Source organism: Electrona antarctica (assembly GCF_951216825.1).
Source record: "Electrona antarctica genome assembly, chromosome: 13".
NCBI classification, from domain to species: domain Eukaryota; kingdom Metazoa; phylum Chordata; class Actinopteri; order Myctophiformes; family Myctophidae; genus Electrona; species Electrona antarctica.
In genome coordinates this window covers 45,998,388-46,019,891 of record NC_136794.1, presented here as the reverse complement: position 1 = coordinate 46,019,891, position 21,504 = coordinate 45,998,388, and the positions used below count along the sequence as shown (strand labels likewise).

General features: G+C 45.0%; 1 protein-coding gene across 2 annotated transcripts in view; it reads right to left on the bottom strand.

Moving 5' to 3' along the window:
- Nucleotides 1-21,504, bottom strand: part of LOC306935900 (R3H domain-containing protein 1-like) — a 69,794-nt gene that overhangs the window by 34,283 nt on the left and 14,007 nt on the right. For both annotated transcript variants that reach the window (XM_079519220.1, XM_079519221.1), the window contains 8 exons: nt 20,183-20,323; nt 19,473-19,581; nt 18,154-18,249; nt 16,126-16,154; nt 15,582-15,659; nt 14,888-15,105; nt 4,196-4,347; nt 2,435-2,536 (listed from right to left, as the gene is read on the bottom strand). In XM_079519220.1, the coding sequence (XP_079375346.1) occupies nt 2,435-2,536; nt 4,196-4,347; nt 14,888-15,105; nt 15,582-15,659; nt 16,126-16,154; nt 18,154-18,249; nt 19,473-19,581; nt 20,183-20,323 (925 nt within the window). The remainder of the gene's footprint in view (nt 1-2,434; nt 2,537-4,195; nt 4,348-14,887; nt 15,106-15,581; nt 15,660-16,125; nt 16,155-18,153; nt 18,250-19,472; nt 19,582-20,182; nt 20,324-21,504) is intronic.

Sequence of the window (21,504 nt, the reverse complement as noted above, 5' to 3'; positions counted from 1 at the left end):
AAAAAAAAATGGACTCCATAAATCATTAATTGACATTTTAATTAAACCTGACTAAGAAGTAAATGCTCCGGCTTAAATTTGGAGGTAGAAAGGGCTACACAAACTCTAAAGGGCTCACACAATTAACCCCTTTTGTTTTTTTAAACATTGTTATAATTTAGCTATTGAAAAATAGCAGATCTACAAGCTCGTAGCGCGCCACCGAGTGGCGCGCTACGAGCTTGTAGGTCTGCTATTTTTGAAAAATCGTGAAAATGTGGCACAAATCTATATATTTCAGAGCGAACATTTTTAACTAAAATATTTGCTTCTGGGGGGTCCCTGGAACTACATATTTTGTGATGGGGGGTCCGTGGCCCCATAGAGATAATCCTGGGGGTCCTTGACATGAAAAAGGTTGAGCACCACTGACATAGGAACATGGGTTTTTCAGAAAAATGTTAGGATTTAGAAGCCTTTTTTTTTAATCGACCTCAGTCCAAAATGGGTTAAGAGACATTTAAAGAAATATTTAAAAAGGGTAAAAATTTAAATAAACCTTACTTGTGTAATCTTTTTTTTTTTTTTTTTTTTTTTACAGATTTACTACTACCGCTGTAACTCAGGATGATAAGGTTACATTATGTATTCAGAGGTCCAGCGGACGGGACACCTAAAATAGAATTAGCTCCATTCATTCTGACAAGAAGATTCACCCCCCCCACCACCCCCATCTTTCCTAATTCATGAGTCTTTCATCACCGTCGTGTCAAATCATGCTTCAACGTTCTCATCTGTACGGCTATCGGCTACGACTGACTCAACGCTGGAGATCGGAGAACAAAATATATCATCGCTCTCGGGCGGCAAACCTTGTATCTCTGGGTTTCAACTTATTTCCGTGTTAACCCATTTAGGCCTGAGATCAGATTCTGAAAATGTCTTCTACATCCTGACAGTTTTCTGAAAAAGCTATGTTTCTATGTCAGTCGTTCTTCGATTTTTTTTAAAATAGCAGACCTACAAGCTCGTAGCGCGCCACTCGGTGGCGCGCTATGAGCTTGTAGATCTGCTATTTTTCAATAGCTGAAGCATAACATAATGCTAACACCAAAAGGGGTTCCCGCCCAAAATGCCCCAAAAGGTAACAGCTTTGAACACGCATGGTTTCCGCCCGACAGCAACGACATGTCCCCTTGACATTCAGCGCACAGTCGTTACCACCGATTACAAACAAATAACTCAAAACGATTTCGACTTCACGAGGCCGTCACAAATCTTACACCATCTTTGATGAATGTCATCTGGTGACAACCCCACTCGTCTAGCGTCCGTTTTCTAAAATAGCCATTCCAAATATGTCCCCGTTTACAATTATTGTCTCGCCCGTCGTCGCCCTCCCTTCCTCGACCGAACAAGAGGGTGAGAAAGATGGGAGGACAGACGGTGACGAGATGACAGAGCCGGTGGACAGACGAGACGGAACTGTCTGAAAGCAGAACCTTGTCGGAGGTAAAGAGAGGTGCAGTGCTTAGGGTTAGACCAGTCATTAGTCCTACAACCCTCACCTCCCACGGGGCAGCACACCTAAACCTAACCTTAACCCTCTCCCAACTTTTAACGCACCCCTCACCTCCCACGGGGCAGCACACCTAAACCTAACCTTAACCCTCTCCCAACCCTTAACGCACCCCTCACCAACCTTAATCCGGTCGTTTTAACGCACCACTCACCAAACTTAATCCGGTCGTTTTAACGCACCCCTCACCAACCTTAATCCGGTCGTTTTAACACACCCCTCACCAACCTTAATCAGGTCGTTTTAACGCACCCCTCACCAACCTTAATCCGGTCGTTTTAACGCACCTTAATCCGGTCGTTTTAACGCACCCCTCACCAACCTTAATCCGGTCGTTTTAACAAACCCCTCACCAACCTTAATCCGGTCGTTTTAACGCACCCCTCACCAACCTTAATCCGGTCGTTTTAACGCACCCCTCACCAACCTTAATCCGGTCGTTTTAACGCAACCCCTCACCAACCTTAATCCGGTCGTTTTAACAAACCCCTCACCAACCTTAATCCGGTCGTTTTAACGCACCCCTCACCAACCTTAATCCGGTCGTTTTAACGCACCCCTCACCAACCTTAATCCGGTCGTTTTAACGCACCCCTCACCAACCTTAATCCGGTCGTTTTAACGCACCCCTCACCAACCTTAATCCGGTCGTTTTAACGCACCCCTCACCAACCTTATGTCTAACCAATGACTAGTCTAAACTAAGTATGCACCCCAGTGAAGAAAGGAGGAGGAATATAAGAGACGAGCAGGTGTAGGTACCACAGTGTATTGTTGGTTAGAGGAGGAGGAATATAAGAGACGAGCAGGTGTAGGTACCACAGTGTATTGTTGGTTAGAGGAGGAGGAATATAAGAGACGAGCAGGTGTAGGTACCACAGTGTATTGTTGGTTAGGGGAGGCGGAGATCAGAGACGGTGGATAAGAGACCGTTGAGTACTGGATAGTCTGAGCAGAGGGCTGGAGAGCTCTGGGCGGCTGAGAGAGAGAGAGGTCACACAACACAGAGAGGGAAACAGAGAGAGAGAGAGAGCAGAGGAGAGGAGATTAAGAGGTGGAGGGAAATGTTTATTTTTTTAGCTGAAAGACAGACAAGGAGAGGAAACAGCACATCAAGAAAAGGAACCAAAAAAGTTGTGTCCTAAACAAGTGGCAAAAAGGCCATTAGTTGATGATCCAGACATAAAGAGGGACTGAGAAGCCAGAGAGAGAGAGAGAGAGAGAGGAAGTCTGAGTGTGGAGTGAGCGAGAGAACAGCCATTCAGGGAACGATTGTGACCAGTAATGATTCTAATTAAGACAAAGGGCTTAGTCAACGGATGACCATGATACGACTGCTTCCATCAAGGAGTCAACGGATGACCATGATACGACTGGCTTCATCAAGGTCCACTGGTGGAAATCAATTAAGACGGGCGCTAATGTGAGAGGCGTGGGGGGCTCCTGACTCAGAGCAAACACCTCCTATTCCCAGCAGAAAGCTCTCATCAACCTGCTCCCCATCTAGCCTGGCTAATAAGCCAGACTCAAATCACACTGTCGTGTGGTATTTGAGTCTGGAGATGCTGTGTATGGATCTTGTTTCCCGGGGGGCGGGTTCAAACATTTTCTCTTTGACGCAATTGTTCAGAGCTACTGGCAGTCAAAGGTGTCAAGCATTGAACGTCACTGTACCAAAGCCCGCCCATATTGCATACCGTGTCCCGATTGGCCACACCAGTTCTCTGGTGTAGGAAATGGGCGTACAATTGAGCCTCTCCAGACCGTAATCCGCCGGCAGGCAATTTTATTTTGCCAACGGCTGATTCGGTCTGGCTTATTAGCCAGGCTACTCCCCATCATGGCTGACGGTGTCGAGTATGTAATATTAGGGAAGGGATGTCGTTTCCCCCCCGCTGGGCGAGAGCAGCTTCCTTCCGCATGACCCCTGGGCTGTGCACCGTCGCCACCAGGGGTCAACTCAATTTACACTCCTGCTATTCCCACTAATGAAACTCAAACCTTATGGCTCAGAGTTAAGAAAAAAATAAGAAAGAAAGAAAGAAATCTACAGAACAGACAGCTTGTGACAAGGAGTGGGATGCTCGCAGATTGCTATTGGTAACTCTACCGGCATCTATGAATACTGATGATAATCGTTTGGGCTTTCCAATACACCTGGGGGGGGGGGGGGGGGGGGGGGGTAAGGGTGGCGGCAATGTTTAATTGACATTTGAACTCAATTAATTTACTCTGACGGGGGCGGCGACTCGAGAGAGCTACAGGTCACCAACTTTTTGCTAAACGAATGACACGGCGTGAATATCAAGCAACGCAGAGCGGCCGTGAAATGATTTGAATGATCCGTGCCACGATGTGGCATCTTCTAAACTGGATTCATGCAAGGACAAATTCGACAAGCACCGACCCGAAGCTAAGGGGATAAAACTGCGTATACATAATTCTATTTTAAGATGAATCATCAGTAGAGTTCTACCCGGTTCTCTTTTTCAACAGGGGAAATTCCTGAGTACTTCCACAGCAACATAAAACACATACATCGAACTTGTGATGTTCGGTTGTTTAGCCCCTTGTCAAAAAGGATCTACAGTAATAATTCTTGATTGTGACGTTTGGGTGCCTTGTGAGGCAGCAGACCTGGGAGAGGACATGATTGGCCGGCTGGTGCTGGTGGGGGCCGGGAGGGGGCGGTGGTGGTGGGGGCAGGGGCTGCTGGCTCCTGGCCTGCTGGGGGGCCAGGCCGGGGCTGTACACCACCGCGCTGCCATCTGGGTTCACAAAGGGCTGGCCTGGTGGGAGAGAGGAAGAAAAAACAGCCACTGAAATGACTGAAACAAGCTGTAGTCTTCAATGAGAATAATATAATAAAGCCCTCAATAATTCATCAAACACCAATAATTCATCAAGGTTTAATTAAGAATTAAAATGCTGTTCACAAATATTTCACAATTTAACCCATCACATGCTATAATTTAAAGGCCCATCTTCGGGTAAGATACGTGAATTGGAGAAGAAACTATAATATATTTTTCAACACTAGCGACTTGTCAAAATAAATGTAGATTATTATGCCTTCCCTCATGCTGTGCTGAAGCGCTCAGGAGAGACTGGCATATTATATGTAACAAAGAGATCCACTTGGATACGCCTGAAGTCCACAGTTCTTTGTAATAAATATGTACTGTAACTTTGTAATAAATATGTACTGCACTGTTTAATTCAGAAAAATGAATAACAGACACATTATGTGTGGAGATGGAGAACGTAGTATAAGCATAACATCTAACCAGGGCTAGATAGTGAATTTAACCCATTTAGGCCCGACGTCGAAATTTAAAAAAATGTCTTCTAAATCTGACAGTTTTCTGAAATACCTCATGTTTCTGTATTAGTGGTGCTCAATATTTCATGTCAAGGACCCCAAAAATTATATGTAATTGGCCTCCGACCCCCCATCTGAAAATATGTTGTTCCAGGGACCTCCCCAGAAGCAAAGATTTGAGTTAAAAACGTTCGTTCTGAAAAAAAATATATATTCCAAATTTGCGCCACATTTTCACGATTTAAAAAAAATAGCAGACCTACAAGCTCATAGCGCGCGCTATGAGCTTGTAGATCTGCTATTTTTCAATAGCTAAATTACAAGATAATGTTTAAAACACCAAAAGGGGTTCCCGCCCAAAATGCGTTAATATATTTGCCCTCTTTTTTTTTTATCCCAGGGTTCATTTCTGAATTCCTGATGAAAAGAAAAATGTATAAAAGAAAATAAATTCACAGTTCCTCTTCCTTTGGTGCCTTTCCTGTGCTGAAACATTGTGAATTCATTTATGTATGAATGCGTTTCTCCGAGGCTCACTGTGAGATAGACCGGCTCTGGAATGTTGAGCCTTTTGAAAATGTGATTTCTTTTATGTACAAAAAAATAATAAATAATAATAATAAAAAAAGGTTGCTGCCTGGCGAAGGAGCAAACCTCAGTTTGTGTGTTTCTACCCATCCATCACTTTTATCGATATGTGCCTCACACCCTCACTGCTGGCATTCATTCCATGGGTTATCTAAGCCATTTTGACCTGAGATCAGATTCTAAAAATGTCTTCTACATCCTGACAGTTTTCTGAAAAAGCTATGTTTCTATGTCAGTGGTTCTTCGATTTTTCAAAAATAGCAGACCTACAAGCTCATGAGCTTGTAGATCTGCTATTTTTCAATAGCTAAAGCATAACATAATGCTAACACCAAAAGGGGTTCCCGCCCAAAATGGGCTAAGGCAGTGGTGGTGGTGGTGGGGCTGGAGGGTTCAGGGGGGCGAAAAATGTATGTAAAATAGCATCACAATCATTTTAACCAATTTATGCATAATTCATTTTTTTTTCTAAAATGTTGCATGTTTTTTGTAAGGGTACCTACCCTAGGCCCCTAGGGGACACGGGGAGAACATGCAAACTCCACACGGAAAGGCCCTTTTGCCAAAGTGCTATGACTAGACATGACAATTCTAGTGCCGTCTACGTAACATGCTATAAGTCTGTATAAAATTCTACATAAAGTGCTTATCTAATGGGCTAGGGCAAGTGCTACGGGCCATGATGGAGTCTGAAAAGGTGGGTTTTCAGACTATGGCGGAAGATTGGGAGTGAGGCTGCAGTTCTGATTGTAATGTACAACTTCACATCAATAAGCACTTACAGTGCTTGGTCACACCCTGACCAGCGCGCTCATATATATATATATATATATATATATATATATATATATATATATATATATATATATATATATACACACACACACACACACACATACACACACTAGTCCTTACTCGTTCTGAATATATGAACAGCAAATGATGTTCAGTGTGGGTACTCTAATAATTTAGCGATCGCTCGACAGCGGGCGAAACGGCGAGCGATCCAACTGAAGTTACGCGGAAAAGTGTGTCCCAGTATTAATCTGTGCCCGTCCCAAAATGCATTTCACGGGTGACCCGGAAGCCGTCCCAACATGCATCTAAGGAAGTACTCGGACTGACAGACGGACGGACTGACAGACAGCGACCGAGCAAAATAGACGAGCGATCGCTAAATTATATATATATATATATATATATATATATATATATATATATATATATAAATATATATATGCATGCCGTAGTCATACACCCTTGTCTTCTCGCCATCATGCATATTTAACCCATTCTGACCTGAGATCAGATTTCTAAAAATGTCTTCTAGATCCTGACAGTTTTCTGAAAAAGCTATGTTTCTATGTCAGTCGTTCTTCGATTTTTCAAAAATAGCAGACCTACAAGCTCGTAGCGCGCCACTCGGTGGCGCGCTATGAGCTTGTAGATCTGCTATTTTTCAATAGCTAAATTATACCATAATGTTTAAAACACCAAAAGGGGTTCCCGCCCAGAATGGGTTAATACGAGCAGAGTGAAGGAGAATACATTAGACATCAGAGGCCCAGACTATCCGTTTTCTTCCATATTCAATTACGAGTACAGTACGGCTTCATTATCCCGTGTCTCAGCAACACTTTGGGGAATTTGTTTTGACCAGCGTTGGTTGTATTGATCTGTGTGAGACAGCTATCGTTTTTCAAAGTGCCTTCCAAGTCTATCCGTGGGAGGGAGGCGAGGAGTGAAGAGGAGGTCTAACCCATTCTGGGCGGGAACCCCTTTTGGTGTTTTAAGCATTATGTTATGCTTCAGCTATTGAAAAATAGCAGATCTACAAGCTCATAGCGTGCCACCGAGTGGCGCGCTACGAGCTTGTAGGTCTGCTATTTTTGAAAAATCGAAGAACGACTGACATAGAAAAATAGCTTTTTCAGAAAGCTGTCAGGATGTAGAAGACATTTTTTAGAATGGGTCAAAATGGGCTAATTTGCATGCAGGGTCCACATCATTAGCCGTAGACTCCCCTGTCTGTTCAGAATAATTTGGGGGAAAAATGATACACTTTCCGCTCGTTCAAGTTTACTTTTTAAAAGGGCAATCAAAGCCGACGATCGAGCCACATTCTAATTATCGTCCTCCTCCGCAAAGTATACTCACGACTTTACATCTCGAAACTCAAATACCCTTTAATAATGCATGGCGCTTTGTTTGGACGGCATTTTCACTGTCCTACCAATTTGGCTGTGAAAGGAACAACCCCCTCCCCCCTCCACGCGCACACGCACGCACGCACGCACGCACGCACGCACGCACGCACATCCCTACACTCTGCACTCTTGCACTCTGTCTCATTACATCCAGACAAATGAACAAGTTGAGCAAAGGGTTGTGCAGTTTAGCTGTGTAAATAAATGTAAGTTGTGTTAGTTTCCAGTTTAGCTGTGTAAATGTAAGTTGTGTTAGTTTCCAGTTTAGCTGTGTAAATGTAAGTTGTGTTAGTTTCCAGTTCAGAATTAAAAGGGACAGGACAGGATAGGGCATTAAGCAACTAGTCGACAAATCCACTAGTCAACTAGTACTAGTCAACTAGTACTAGTTGACTAGTTGATAAGAAAAAGAAAAGAATATATATATATTTTTTTCCCCCGATTTTGTAGGCCTCAAGATCAGGTAGATTATAGTTATAGTCACCATGTACACAGTTTTTCAATGTACAAATATTTATTAAAAAATAAAAAATAAAATATTTTTTTTTACATAATAGGTAGTTAAACAACTAGTCGACTAGTAAACTAGGCAACTGGTCAACTAGTAAAAATGACTAGAAGTGAATGCCCTAGGACAGGAAGAGACAGACACAGATATAGTTTTAGTCGACGAAAACAACACTGCCATGCACCACCGTCCCCCCGTCCCCCCTCCGCCGCCCGCCCCCCCGCCCCCCCCCATCCGCCCCCCCGTTTCCCCCCCCAGGTACCAACCTGTATGCGGGTTGACCAAGATACTGCCCGGCGGGATCCCTGCTGCTTCCAGCGGAAGCAAATAGTAGCTAGTGTTAGTCTGAGGTGGTGGTGGAGGAGGAAGAGGAGGAGGCAGGGGTGGGGGAGGTGGCGGCGGGTGGTGGGGCGGGGGGTGCAGCAGCACCGGCCCACTCCGGCCCACCACCTCGTAAGACACAGAACTACTAGTGCAGCTGAGCGGGTAGGCTGCCACCACCGCGGCGGCGGGCAGGGGCAGCGGCGGCGGCGGCACGGTGGCGTGGCCCGCCTGGGTTAGAGCTGGGATTGGGAGGGGCGGCTGGGAGCGAGAGAGAGACCCCGTGGAGGACCCTACGCTACTAGACGACTCTGAACCTGGGGGGAGGAGGGGGGAGGAACAAGAAGGAAGGCCTTAACCACTAAGGACTAATTCATACCTTTTTTTTTTGTGTGTGTCGCTGGATGAAAACAGTTTAGGCGTCGAAATTAAAAAAAAGAAACGTCTGACAATTTTCTGAAATACCCATGTTTCCATATGAGTGGTTGCCCAATATTTCATGTCAAGGACCCCAAAAATTATATGTAATTGACCTGCCGACCCCCATCTGGAAATATAATGTACCCCCTACCCAAAAGCACAGATTTGAGTTAGAAACGTTCACTCTGAAAGAATATATATTCAAAGATTTGCGACACATTTTCACGATTTTTCAGAAATAGCAGATCTACAAGCTCGTAGTGCGGCACCGAGTGCCGCGCTATGAGCTTGTAGATCTGCTATTTCACAATAGCTAAAGTATAACATAAAGCTTAAAACACCAAAAGGGGTTCCCGCCCAGAATGGGGAAAAAAAGCTAATGCATTGCAGTTCATTTTTTTTGTGGGGTTGGTGTTGAAAACGGGTTATTTTCATCAAGCGACACACTCGTAGTATAAATTAGGCTTTAGGGCACAGCAGAGACATGGCATGCTCTTTTAGTTTTAGTAGAGAAAAGAGTCAAAGACAGCACAGGACAGTCAGGCATGCGGTGGAGGGGTGGAAGGTGGAAGAGTCGATGTTGGTGGTGGTGTTGGTGGAAGAGCATCAAAGGCAGTGGCGTGCACAGATAGTCACTAGGGGTGCTAGAGCACCCCCTGCCCTTTTGGCAATTTGCCCTTTAAAAAAAAAAAAAAAAAAAAACAGTATGTGGACCATGGTGACATTGATCAATACTTGATAAAAAAAGCTTCTAATATATTATTTAGGCCCCAAAATCTATAAATCTCACACTATTAAGGCAACCGGCCGGTTCCACGCGCTGCACAAGGTGCCCTTTTTTCACTTGAGCACCTGCCCCTCTAAATGTCCTTTCCTATACTCCGTCAGCAGATAATATACATTTACCCATTTTGACCTGAGATCAGATTCAAAAAATGTCTTCTACATCCTGACACTTTTCTGAAAAAGCTATGTTTCCATGTCGGTCGTTCTTTGATTTTTCAAAAATAGCAGACCTACAAGCTCGTAGCGCGCCACTCGGTGGCGCGCTATGAGCTTGTAGATCTGCTATTTTTCAATAGCTAAAGCATAACATAATGCTAACACCAAAAGGGGTTCCCGCCCCAAAATGGGTTAATGATTTAGAATAGAACTGCGTCTTCGGCATAGCTTACCTGCACTATACTGACAATAAAACTCAAATAAATACTTAATTGAGGGGTCAAAAAATCTAATTGCAATTGTATATAACTCATTATCTATTCTAATTACCTGTGGGAGAGTTGCTGCCATAAACTGGGAAAAAAGATAATGATATTACCATCTCATACATGACATGTTAATTAATTTTTTGATTAATGTCTTCATTTAGTTTTTTCCAGGTTGTTTTTATATGTGCCACAACTAACTGTGGTGAGTGGGAACACTGTGACAACCCAATATAATTAGCTTATTAAATGATCGGGATCTTGGAGTATAAAGCCTGATTGAAAGGGAGGATATTTGCTTGAGGTGAGAAACAAAACAGCTCGGCTCTTGTTATGCAGACAAGATCACGTCTCAACTTTTCCTGGCGGCAGTTGAACTCATTTGAAGTCACACAGTTCCGATATTCTCTTGCCAATAATCTTAACAACCAATAAATTAAAAGGGGTGAAAGGGGGTTGAGAGGATGGGAGCTCTTATAAACAAGAGAGGGTTTTTGGAGGAGTGTTTGGAGACATGCTGGGGCGGTAAGCCTTGGAGAGAGCACGCTGTCAAGGACAGCCGGAGTGGAGATGAGTGAGTGGTGGAGTAATCTGCAGCACAACAGCTACTCTTAACCCATTTAGGCCTGACGTCGAAATAAAAGAAATGTCTTCTAAATTCTGACAGTTTTCTGAAAGATGTTTCTGTATCAGTGGTGCTCAATATTGTCAATGTCAAGAACCCCAAAAATGGTATGTAATTGGCCACCGACCCCATCTGAAAATATGTTGTTCCAGGAACCCCTCAGAAGCTCAAAGATTTGAGTTCTGAAAGAATATATATTCAATGATTTGCACCACATTTTAACGATTTAAAAAAAATAGCAGACCTACAAGCTCGTAGCGCGCCACTCGGTGGCGCGCTATGAGCTTGTAGATCTGCTATTTTTCAACAGCTAAATCATAACGTAATGTTTAAAACACCAAAAGGGGTTCCCGCCCAGAACAGGTTAACTACAAAGACCTCAGTCTGCTGCTACTGCCAAGCAACGCCAGGCAAGCGCTTCGTCAACGTCATCTACTTCTGTCAGAAAACTGAGGAATCAAATCAAATCAAATCGATGGCAAGGATAAAATGAGATTAAAGATGCATGGCTTGATGGATGATTTCCTGTTGTTGGCTACATAGAAGTGTATATCCGTATACGTCTCTAAATGTTACGATGAATTGAAAACGGTGGACACCTCTTGTAAACAAAGTGTAATGCTTTATGGTGTCGTCCACTCACAGTTAACAGTTGTATGTATTGAGGTGTACTTGAAATGTACTGTAATTCTGCAAACTGTTAATACTTCAATCAATCAATCAACCAAAGCTTGTTTTTTCTCTAGAATGGCCTGCGCCTGGTGTCACCGGCGCTTGGGGACTGTGAACAACGAAGCACCCGATTTAACCCATTTTTACCTGGGAACGATTCTATAAATGTCTTCTAAATCCTGACAGTTTTCTGAAAAAGCTATGTTTCGTTCTTTGATTTTTCAAAAAATAGCAGACCTACAAGCTCGTAGCGCGCCACTCGGTGGCGCGCTATGAGCTTGTAGATCTGCTATTTTTCAATAGCTAAAGCATAACATAATGAACACATAAACACCAAAAGGGGTTAACATTAAAGTCTGAGCTTTGCATCCGACGGCTCGTTCTAACTCAACTCTTGACGAAGGGAGTGGTGCGACGAGGGAGGGTTGGTTCACAACGTTAATGTCTTTGTTGTAATTCATTTGAATATGGCTCACACGTCAAGTCACGAGCTGTGACCTCGACTAGAGTTGTTTTCCGGTACCAGAAAAAATGCCTGACAAAATGGTGGTATATGGGCGTGTATGCCAGTCTATGCACCAATCAGAGACCACCCAATATATCACATTATGCTACAGTGTAGCTTGTTTATCCCATTTAGCCTCGACGTCGAAATAAATAAAAAGTCTTCTGAAAGAATATATTATATTCAAAGATTTGTGCGGCATTTAATTTTCACGATTTTTCAAAAATAGCAGACCTACAAGCTCGTAGCGCGCCACTCGGTGGCGCGCTATGAGCTTGTAGATCTGCTATTTTTCAATAGCTAAAGTATAACATAATGCTTTAGTTAAAACACCAAAAGGGGTTCCCGCCCAGAATGGGTTAAGCTACACGGGTAAACAACAACAACAACAACGTGTGCGGTGTTAGCAGACGATGTAAGGTTAGACTGTCAAACCATATCATTGGCATTCAATCTCTTCAAGTATTTGTTCATGTATTATTTACTAGGGATGTGGATCGACACGCCGGTTCTATATTTACTCATAAAGCTGTAAAATCAATGAGGTCTAAACGAAGACTTGAGGGTCCTGTAAGGTTACGTCTCTCCAGAGACAGGAGGAGTGATGCCATTTAACCCATTTTGGACTGAGGTCGATTAAAAAAAAAAAGGCTTCTAAATCCTAATTTTTTTCTGAAAAACCTATGTTTCTATGTCAGTGGTGCTCAACCTTTTTCATGTCAAGGACCCCCAGAATTATCTCTATTGGGCCACGGACCCCCATCTCAAAATATGTAGTTCCAGGGACCCCCCCAGAAGCAAATATTTTAGTTCAAAATGTTCGCTCTCTTTTTTTCAAAAATAGCAGACCTACAAGCTCGTAGCTATGAGCTATGAGCTTGTAGATCTGCTATTCTTCAATAGCTAAAGCATAACATAATGCTAACACCAAAAGGGGTTCCCGCCCAAAATGGGTTAAATCAAACTGCTGGTGCACAAACATTGGCTGTCATCGAGTTTTTAAATACGATTGAATTTCCTGCCAACGTGCCAACTGGCGATAAAACGCTATGCACGGTGGTGTGTGTGCAAAGCCAACTTCATTATTGTTGCCATTGTGCTTATACTGCTAACTAAGCTGAAAAGCTATGCGAACGCAAGTGGAATCTGAAATCTCGGCTATATCTTAAAAGTGACAACCGAAAAGTGACAATACAAACATTAACCGACACCTGAGCCAGGCCATCCGACGCCGATAGCAACTATGTCACATCCTGTGCGAGGTTAGTAGTATACTAGCCTGGAACTCCTATGCTTTCTATGGCATAGGCAGCTCCCGGCAGGATCCGCCGGCAGAAACTATGCACAGCTGCTGGACATGAGACTAATTAATTAGAGCGACAGAGAGAGAGAGAGGTGTGTGTGTGTGTACAGGTGTGTGTCAATTTAACAAAGGTGCAGACGATCAGAAATCAGCAGAGAGTGAGCGATGTTTGCGCTACTCTATGCCGAATTGAAGTGGACTCGGACCCAGACTTTTTTTTTCTCCCTGGAAATAAAAACGTCTGGGTTTCCGAGGTTAGTAGTATGTACAGCTGTATACATTTATTTTTAATGCACTGGTATCGGACGGCTACACTGTGTAAGCTAAAACTCAATTTCAGGTTATCGGAATCAGGATGGGGTGTGTGGGGGGGAGGGGATGGTATGGGAACATCTCCAGCTGTGACGTGCTGCACTAATGACCAGCCGGTGGATGGGGTGGGGGTGGGGGTGCATGGGGCTGCTGAGAGTGAGTGGGGGAGTCAAAAAATAACCCACATGTGTGGAAGATGATGGATGGGTATCTAAAGGGCATGAAACCAAGCACTTCATCAACCGGCCACAGTGGCATGCGGATTCACCCCCCCAACCAATTTAATGTCTGTGGTACATGAACAGAGAATCAAGGTTGAATTTGTGTTTTGTTAGTTTAACAAAAGGAAAAAAGACAGATGGTCATTGTCCATGTGGCTACAAGGCCAGGCACAGGCCAAAGTGGCCAAAGGGCTGACCAGATTGACCAAACTTCTCCACGAAATGTAGCAAATCTACAACACGTCACAACTATGAGGTTGTACAGTTGGGTGCCACCGATATTGTCCCTTATCATTTGACCCATTTAGGCCTGACCTCAAAACTTTTAAAAAATCCTTCTAAATCCTCCAGTTTTCTGAAATAAATATTTTCACGATTTTTCAAAAATAGCAGGCGCGCTATGAGCTTGTAGATCTGCTATTTTTCAATAGCTAAATTATAACAATGTTTAAAACACCAAAAGGGGTTCCCGCCCAAAATGGGTTAACTGTCCTTTTGCGCAGATCACGCAAACCTCAGCAAAAATAAAAGGACAATATCGATGGCCTCCAACTGTAGATGCTATTTTTTGTGGTTAATTTAACATAATGTACATAATGTTCTGCGGTGTGTACATAAGGCATTGATTTCAGGCCCCTGGATGAGGAGGAGGAGGACCAGCGGTGGACAGTAAGTACTTTTACTTAAGTACTGTACTTAAGTACACTTTCCTTGAGTATGTCCAATTTCCAGTACTTTTACTTCTACTCCACTACAGATCGGCTATTTTCAATACATTTTGTACACATTTTGAACATTCTGCAATATGAGTGCTTTTAACTTTTAGTACTTTAGGTACATTTTAATGCTGATACTTTTGTACTTTTACTCAAGTACATTTTCAATTCCGTACATTCACTTGTAAGGAAGTACTTCTAAAATTGCAGTATTGGTACTTTTACTTAAGTAAAAAAAACAATTGAGCACTTTTTCCACACTCAACTATGAGCTTGTAGATGCTATTTCTGTGGTTAATTTAAATAAACACAGAAACACTGCGTATGGTGTGTACATAAGGCGTTGGTTCCAGACCCCTGGAGGAGGAGGGGGATGAGGAGGAGGAGGACAGCAGACTCACCGGTCTTGGAGAGGCGGCCCATGCTCTTGCTGCTGCCCGAGCTGTCTCCTCGGATGAGCACGGAGATGCCGCTGAAGCTGCTGGCCTTGGTCATGGCCGGCCGCAGGTTGCGGTTGGAGCTGTCCGAGTCCGTGCTGCTCCACGGCCGCGGGTCAGTGTACTTTGGCTCGTTCTCCGAGCTGCTCTGGCGGCTGTTGGTCGAGCGGCCGTCTTTTAACCTGAACAGACCGTTTTTTGCGGTGAAGGAGATCGTGTTAATATTGTGCACGGTTAACAGCCTGGTAGTACCGAGGGGAATCGATTGCTAATATGCGCACATCCTCCGATCTTGGTGCTGAGCCAAACTGTTAAACTAACAGAAATCATAAAGAAAAGCAAAGGCTCGCAACTAACTTTTGTAATGCTCCAGGTATTTTATTCACAATCACAGCAGGCAGGACGTACAACGTTTCGACCGGTATTGGTCTTTTTCAAGTAGGATACTTGAAAAAGACCAATACCGGTCGAAAGAGCTTGTGACTAAATAATAACTACATTTGATACATTAGGCTGAAAAAGGCAACTGTTTGACAAACAAGGCTTTCACCTGACAGTGACGATATTCTTCGTATGATGCGTTTAATGTCTTAATTGTTGCTGAGAGCACCCCAGACCCCAGTAAAGTAGCATTACAATTATGGAAAAAGACATTCACCTAAATATCTGCCGCCTTTGCTGAGTGCTGTTGCAGGCGTCATCTGCAGAGAGAGAGATCATCCTTCCATCTTGTATCCTGTGGAGGACACAGACGATAGCATATTGCAACGCAAGAACCTCGCAGGCATCATTCATTATCATGCAAATTAATGGTTCACCATAAAACGGGTGAGAGAGAGCGAGAGAGAGAGAGAGAGAGAGAGAGAGAGAGAGAGAGAGGGAGGGAGGGAGGGAGAGGGAGAGAGGGAGAGAGGGAGAGAGAGGGAGAGAGGGAGAGAGGGAGAGAGGGAGAGAGGGAGAGAGGGAGAGAGGGGGAGAGAGGGGGAGAGAGGGAGAGAGAGGGAGAGGGAGAGGGAGAGGGAGAGGGAGAGGGAGAGGGAGAGGGAGAGGGAGAGGGAGAGGGAGAGGGAGAGGGAGGAGAGAGAGAGAGAGAGAGAGAGAGAGAGAGAGAGAGAGAGAGAGGGAGACGAGAGGGAGAGAGGGAGAGAGGGAGAGAGAGAGAGGGAGAGAGAGAGAGAGAGAGAGAGAGAGAGGAGGCATACCTTTTTTCGAGAGCATAGCCATCTGGACCCTGGAACGTAAAATATTGAAGAGTTACTTTACAGACGCAAACGTATACTGAGTTTGAACTGTTGCCCTCAGGTCGTCGGCTGAGGGTGCCCCACTACAAAGACTAACTGAACTGTTGCCCTCAGGTCGTCGGCTGAGGGTGCCCCACTACAAAGACTAACTGAACTGTTGCCCTCAGGTCGTCGGCTGAGGGTGCCCCACTACAAAGACTAACTGAACTGTTGCCCTCAGGTCGTCGGCTGAGGGTGCTCCACTACAAAGACTAACTGAACTGTTGCCCTCAGGTCGTCGGCTGAGGGTGCCCCACTACAAAGACTAACTGAACTGTTGCCCTCAGGTCGTCGGCTGAGGGTGCTCCACTACAAAGACTAACTGAACTGTTGCCCTCAGGTCGTCGGCTGAGGGTGCTCCACTACAAAGACTAACTGAACTGTTGCCCTCAGGTCGTCGGCTGAGGGTGCTCCACTACAAAGACTAACTGAACTGTTGCCCTCAGGTCGTCGGCTGAGGGTGCTCCACTACAAAGACTAACTGAACTGTTGCCCTCAGGTCGTCGGCTGAGGGTGCTCCACTACAAAGACTAACTGAACTGTTGCCCTCAGGTCGTCGGCTGAGGGTGCTCCACTACAAAGACTAACTGAACTGTTGCCCTCAGGTCGTCGGCTGAGGGTGCTCCACTACAAAGACTAACTGAACTGTTGCCCTCAGGTCGTCGGCTGAGGGTGCTCCACTACAAAGACTAACTGAACTGTTGCCCTCAGGTCGTCGGCTGAGGGTGCTCCACTACAAAGACTAACTGAACTGTTGCCCTCAGGTCGTCGGCTGAGGGTGCTCCACTACAAAGACTAACTGAACTGTTGCCCTCAGGTCGTCGGCTGAGGGTGCTCCACTACAAAGACTAACTGAACTGTTGCCCTCAGGTCGTCGGCTGAGGGTGCTCCACTACAAAGACTAACTGAACTGTTGCCCTCAGGTCGTCGGCTGAGGGTGCTCCACTACAAAGACTAACTGAACTGTTGCCCTCAGGTCGTCGGCTGAGGGTGCTCCACTACAAAGACTAACTGAACTGTTGCCCTCAGGTCGTCGGCTGAGGGTGCTCCACTACAAAGACTAACTGAACTGTTGCCCTCAGGTCGTCGGCTGAGGGTGCTCCACTACAAAGACTAACTGAACGGTTATCGGTTCAAACTATCCTTTGTCCTCGGCTGCTATTCAACTGCTGAACAGCAGATAGCACTTTATTCTTGCCTCTTTGCACATACTGCCCACTAATGCACTTTTGCTGACTTTGCTACTTTGAATGTCATGAATTCTCTGTCTCTAGTGTCCTGTTCTTAGAATTATATTGAATGTTGTATTGAATGTTGTTGTGTGTATTTTTGAGTGGTGTAAACCACTCCTACAACTGGCTTTGTTAGTCTGTCTGTGCGTAAAAAATGAGCATGGTTGCTACGGTCACCCAGTTCACCCGGGTGTGATTTCATTACGTCAGACATTACGTCAGACCACAGCTGATCAGGCTATATAAGACCTTACACCACTCAGTTCACACGGGTGTGATTTTTTACTATGATCTGGCTGCAAACCAATTTCCCGCAAGGGACAATAAAGCTAACCTTGAACCTTGAACCTATACAAACTATACGTATACACTAGGGCATTCACTTCTAGTCATTTTTACTAGTTGACTAGTTGTTTAACTACCTATTATGTAAAAAAAATAAAAAATAAATAAATAAATATTTGTACATTGAAAAACTGTGTACATGGTGACTATAACTATAATCTACCTGATATTGAGGCCTACAAAATCGGGGGAAAAAAATAAAAATATTTTTTTTTTCTTATCAACTAGTCAACTAGTACCAACAAGGTCGACTAGTGGATGTACTAGTCGACTAGTTGCTTAATGCCCTAACGTATACACATACAGTTACATAACGGCAAAATAATCTCTATTTGTTGGTAATAAGAAAGACAGAAAGAAGAGAAACACTCACGTCTTGAGCAAATATCCTGTCTCTGGCTCGTTGGTACTCCTCCTCTCGCTCCTCGATGGACTTGCTCCGTCTGTCGTCCTTCAACCGCATTCGCATCTGGAAACGTGGAAAAAAACGAAACTAGCCCTTTTAATTATCCCATTTTGACCTGAGATCAGATTCTAAAAATGTCTTCTACATCCTGACAGTTTTCTGAAAAAGCTATGTTTCTATGTCAGTCGTTCTTCGATTTTTCAAAAATAGCAGACCTACAAGCTCGTAGCGCGCCTATGAGCTTGTACGTCTGCTATTTTTCAATAGCTAAATTATAACATAATGTATGTAACCACCAAAAGGGGTTCCCGCCCAAAATGGGTTAACCACTTAAACCCTACACATTTTGTTTACCGGTGTCCCACAGGGGTCTATACATAGTCCACGGTTTATACCCCTTTACACCAAATCTCTTCATAGCCGATCTACAATATAAAGTCACAATGAGATGCGTTGTGAGCTTGTAGAGATAAAGTCACAATGAGATGCGTTGTGAGCTTGTAGAGATAAAGTCACAATGAGATGCGTTGTGAGCTTGTAGAGATAAAGTCACAATGAGATGCGTTGTGAGCTTGTAGAGATAAAGTCACAATGAGATGCGTTGTGAGCTTGTAGATCAGATGAGATGCATTGTGAGCTCGTAGAGCTACTTTTGGCAAATGTTCGCCTGTTATGACATGCCCAGAATAGGGAAGCTATAGGATTCATGGTGTTAAGCATGATTGTAAATAGTGCATCTCGTAGAGAATAGAGATGACACAAAGTGCTGCACAAACATAGGACAGAATACACAATGACAACAAGAAGTTCACGAAGGTAATTAACAATTGAAAAAAGTCAAGTCAAGGCAGAATAACTAGTGTGTGTGTGTGTGTGTGTGTGTGTGTGTGTGTGACTGTGTGTGTGTGTGTGACTGTGTGTGTGTGTGTGTGTGTGTGTGTGTGTGTGTCAAAGTCGTACGATTTGTCACACACGTTACCGCAGTGAAATTTGTTCTCCGCATTTGACCCATCTCTTGGAGCAGTGAGCCGCAGCCAAGGAGCGCTGAGCTGCAGCCGTGCCGCACTCAGGAATCATTTGATTAGTAGATTGTGTGCACGCGTGTGTGTGTGCGTGTGCGTGTGCGTGTGCGTGTGTGGAGGGGGGGGGTTGATGCAGATCGTTGACAATGCTTATGCACCATCCCTCGAAAGCAGAGGCATGGTTGGGTTTTTTTTAGGAGGGGGGGGGTGTCACGTTCTGAAAAGTTTGAGAACCTCTGGTCTCCAAGTGGAAAGGGACCGTACCATGTTGTCATCTTTGTCCGAGCTGGAGTTGTCCCTTTTGAGAATGTACCGCTTCTGGAAGTCGTCTGTCTTGTCGTCTTTGATGTGTTCTGAGAACTTCTGATCAGGTCTGCAGAGGGCAAGGTGGAGGGGAGGGGAGGGGAGGGAGGAGGGGAGGGGATGGCAAGGAGGATGGGAGGGGAGGGCAGGGAGGAGGGGAGGGGAGGGGAGGGCAAGGAGGATGGGAGGGGAGGGCAAGGAGGATGGGAGGGGAGGGCAAGGAGGATGGGGAGGGGAGGGCAGGAGAAAGGAACAACATGAAAACCTGCAGCACTCATGAGGGGTATGCTTAAAAAAACCCTGAGATGTTTACACCAGCCTCTTTACGTCTTCTAAGCCTGCCTACCTACCTCTGAGCTGTCCCCCCGCACTCTGCCATATTGAAAGATGCAGATAATTAGGTTTCCCCCCCCCAAAAAAAAAACTCATTTCGGGGGGACCGCACAGGAAAATCTGTTTTGCTCCGTATTGAAGATACAGAGTCAGTCATTTCTGCAAGGCTAAGCCGTTTGAATTAAAGCGAGGCCCAGAGAAATTCAATTCTTGGGACGCGGAGAGGGAATTGGAGGCGGCTCTGTGAGTGAGTGAGAGAGTGTGTGTGTGTAGTGTGTGTGGTGTGTGTGTGTGTGTGGTGTGTGTGTGTGCGTGTGTGTAAGCAAGAGATTACTCACATTCTTGTATTGCTAGTTTTGTTGATGATTACACATTTCCCGGTTGGATCCACGTTGTGGTCCAGGCCGAAGTAGGCAGCCACTCGGTGCAGCAGCATTCTGTGGTAAGAGGTCATTGGGGGGAACTTTCTCTTCTGGCTTCTGAGGACGTTAAAGGAACGGAGCCGAGCGACGGAGGGGGAGAGGGGGGGCGGGAGAGAGAGGGGACAGGAGAGAGAGAGAGAGAGAGAGAGGGACAGAGAGAGAGAGAGAGAGAGAGAGAGAGGGACAGAGAGAGAGGGACAGAGAGAGAGGGACAGAGAGAGAGGGACAGAGAGAGAGGGACAGAGAGAGAGAGGGACAGAGAGAGAGGGACAGAGAGAGAGAGGGACAGAGAGAGAGAGAGAGAGAGAGAGAGACAGAGAGAGAGGGACAGAGAGAGAGGGACAGAGAGAGAGAGACAGAGACAGAGACAGAGAGAGAGAGAGAGAGAGAGATAAAGAGTGAGAGGGACAGAGAGAGAGCGAGAGAGAGAGAGAGAGAGAGAGAGAGAGAGAGAGAGAGAGAGAGAGAGAGAGAGAGAGAGAGAGAGAGAGAGATAAAGAGTGAGAGGGACAGAGAGAGGGACAGAGAGAGAGAGACAGAGAGAGAGAGAGAGAGAGAGAGAGAGAGAGAGAGAGAGAGAGAGAGAGATAAAGAGTGAGAGGGACAGAGAGAGGGACAGAGAGAGAGAGACAGAGACAGAGACAAAGACAGAGAGAGAGAGAGAGAGAGAGAGAGAGAGAGAGAGAGAGAGAGATAAAGAGTGAGAGGGGACAGAGAGAGAGAGAGAGAGAGAGAGATAAAGAGTGAGAGGGACAGAGAGAGCGAGAGAGAGAGAGAGAGAGAGAGATAAAGAGTGAGAGGGACAGAGAGAGAGAGAGAGAGAGAGAGAGAGAGAGAGATAAAGAGTGAGAGGGACAGAGAGAGAGAGAGAGAGAGAGAGAGGGGGCAGAGAAAACAAATCAATAATTCAGCAGGGACCAAGGGGGGGACAATTAGAAACACGTTTTTTTAAACAGCGCTGCTCGAACATCGCCCGGAGTCAAATCTCATTAGCACTCCCCGGGGCGACGTGTGGAACCATCATAGGGAAAATTATGCGGACTTTAATAGAAATGACAAGGAACGGCTTATTGGCTTGAAACGTAAACCCAAAAGCATTAACCGGTTCAGGGCGGAAACACCATTTGTGTTTTAAAGCATCATGTTATACTTTAGCTATTGATAAATAGCAGATCTACAAGCTCGTAGCGCGCCACCGAGTGGCGCGCTACGAGCTTGTTGATCTGCTATTTTTGAAA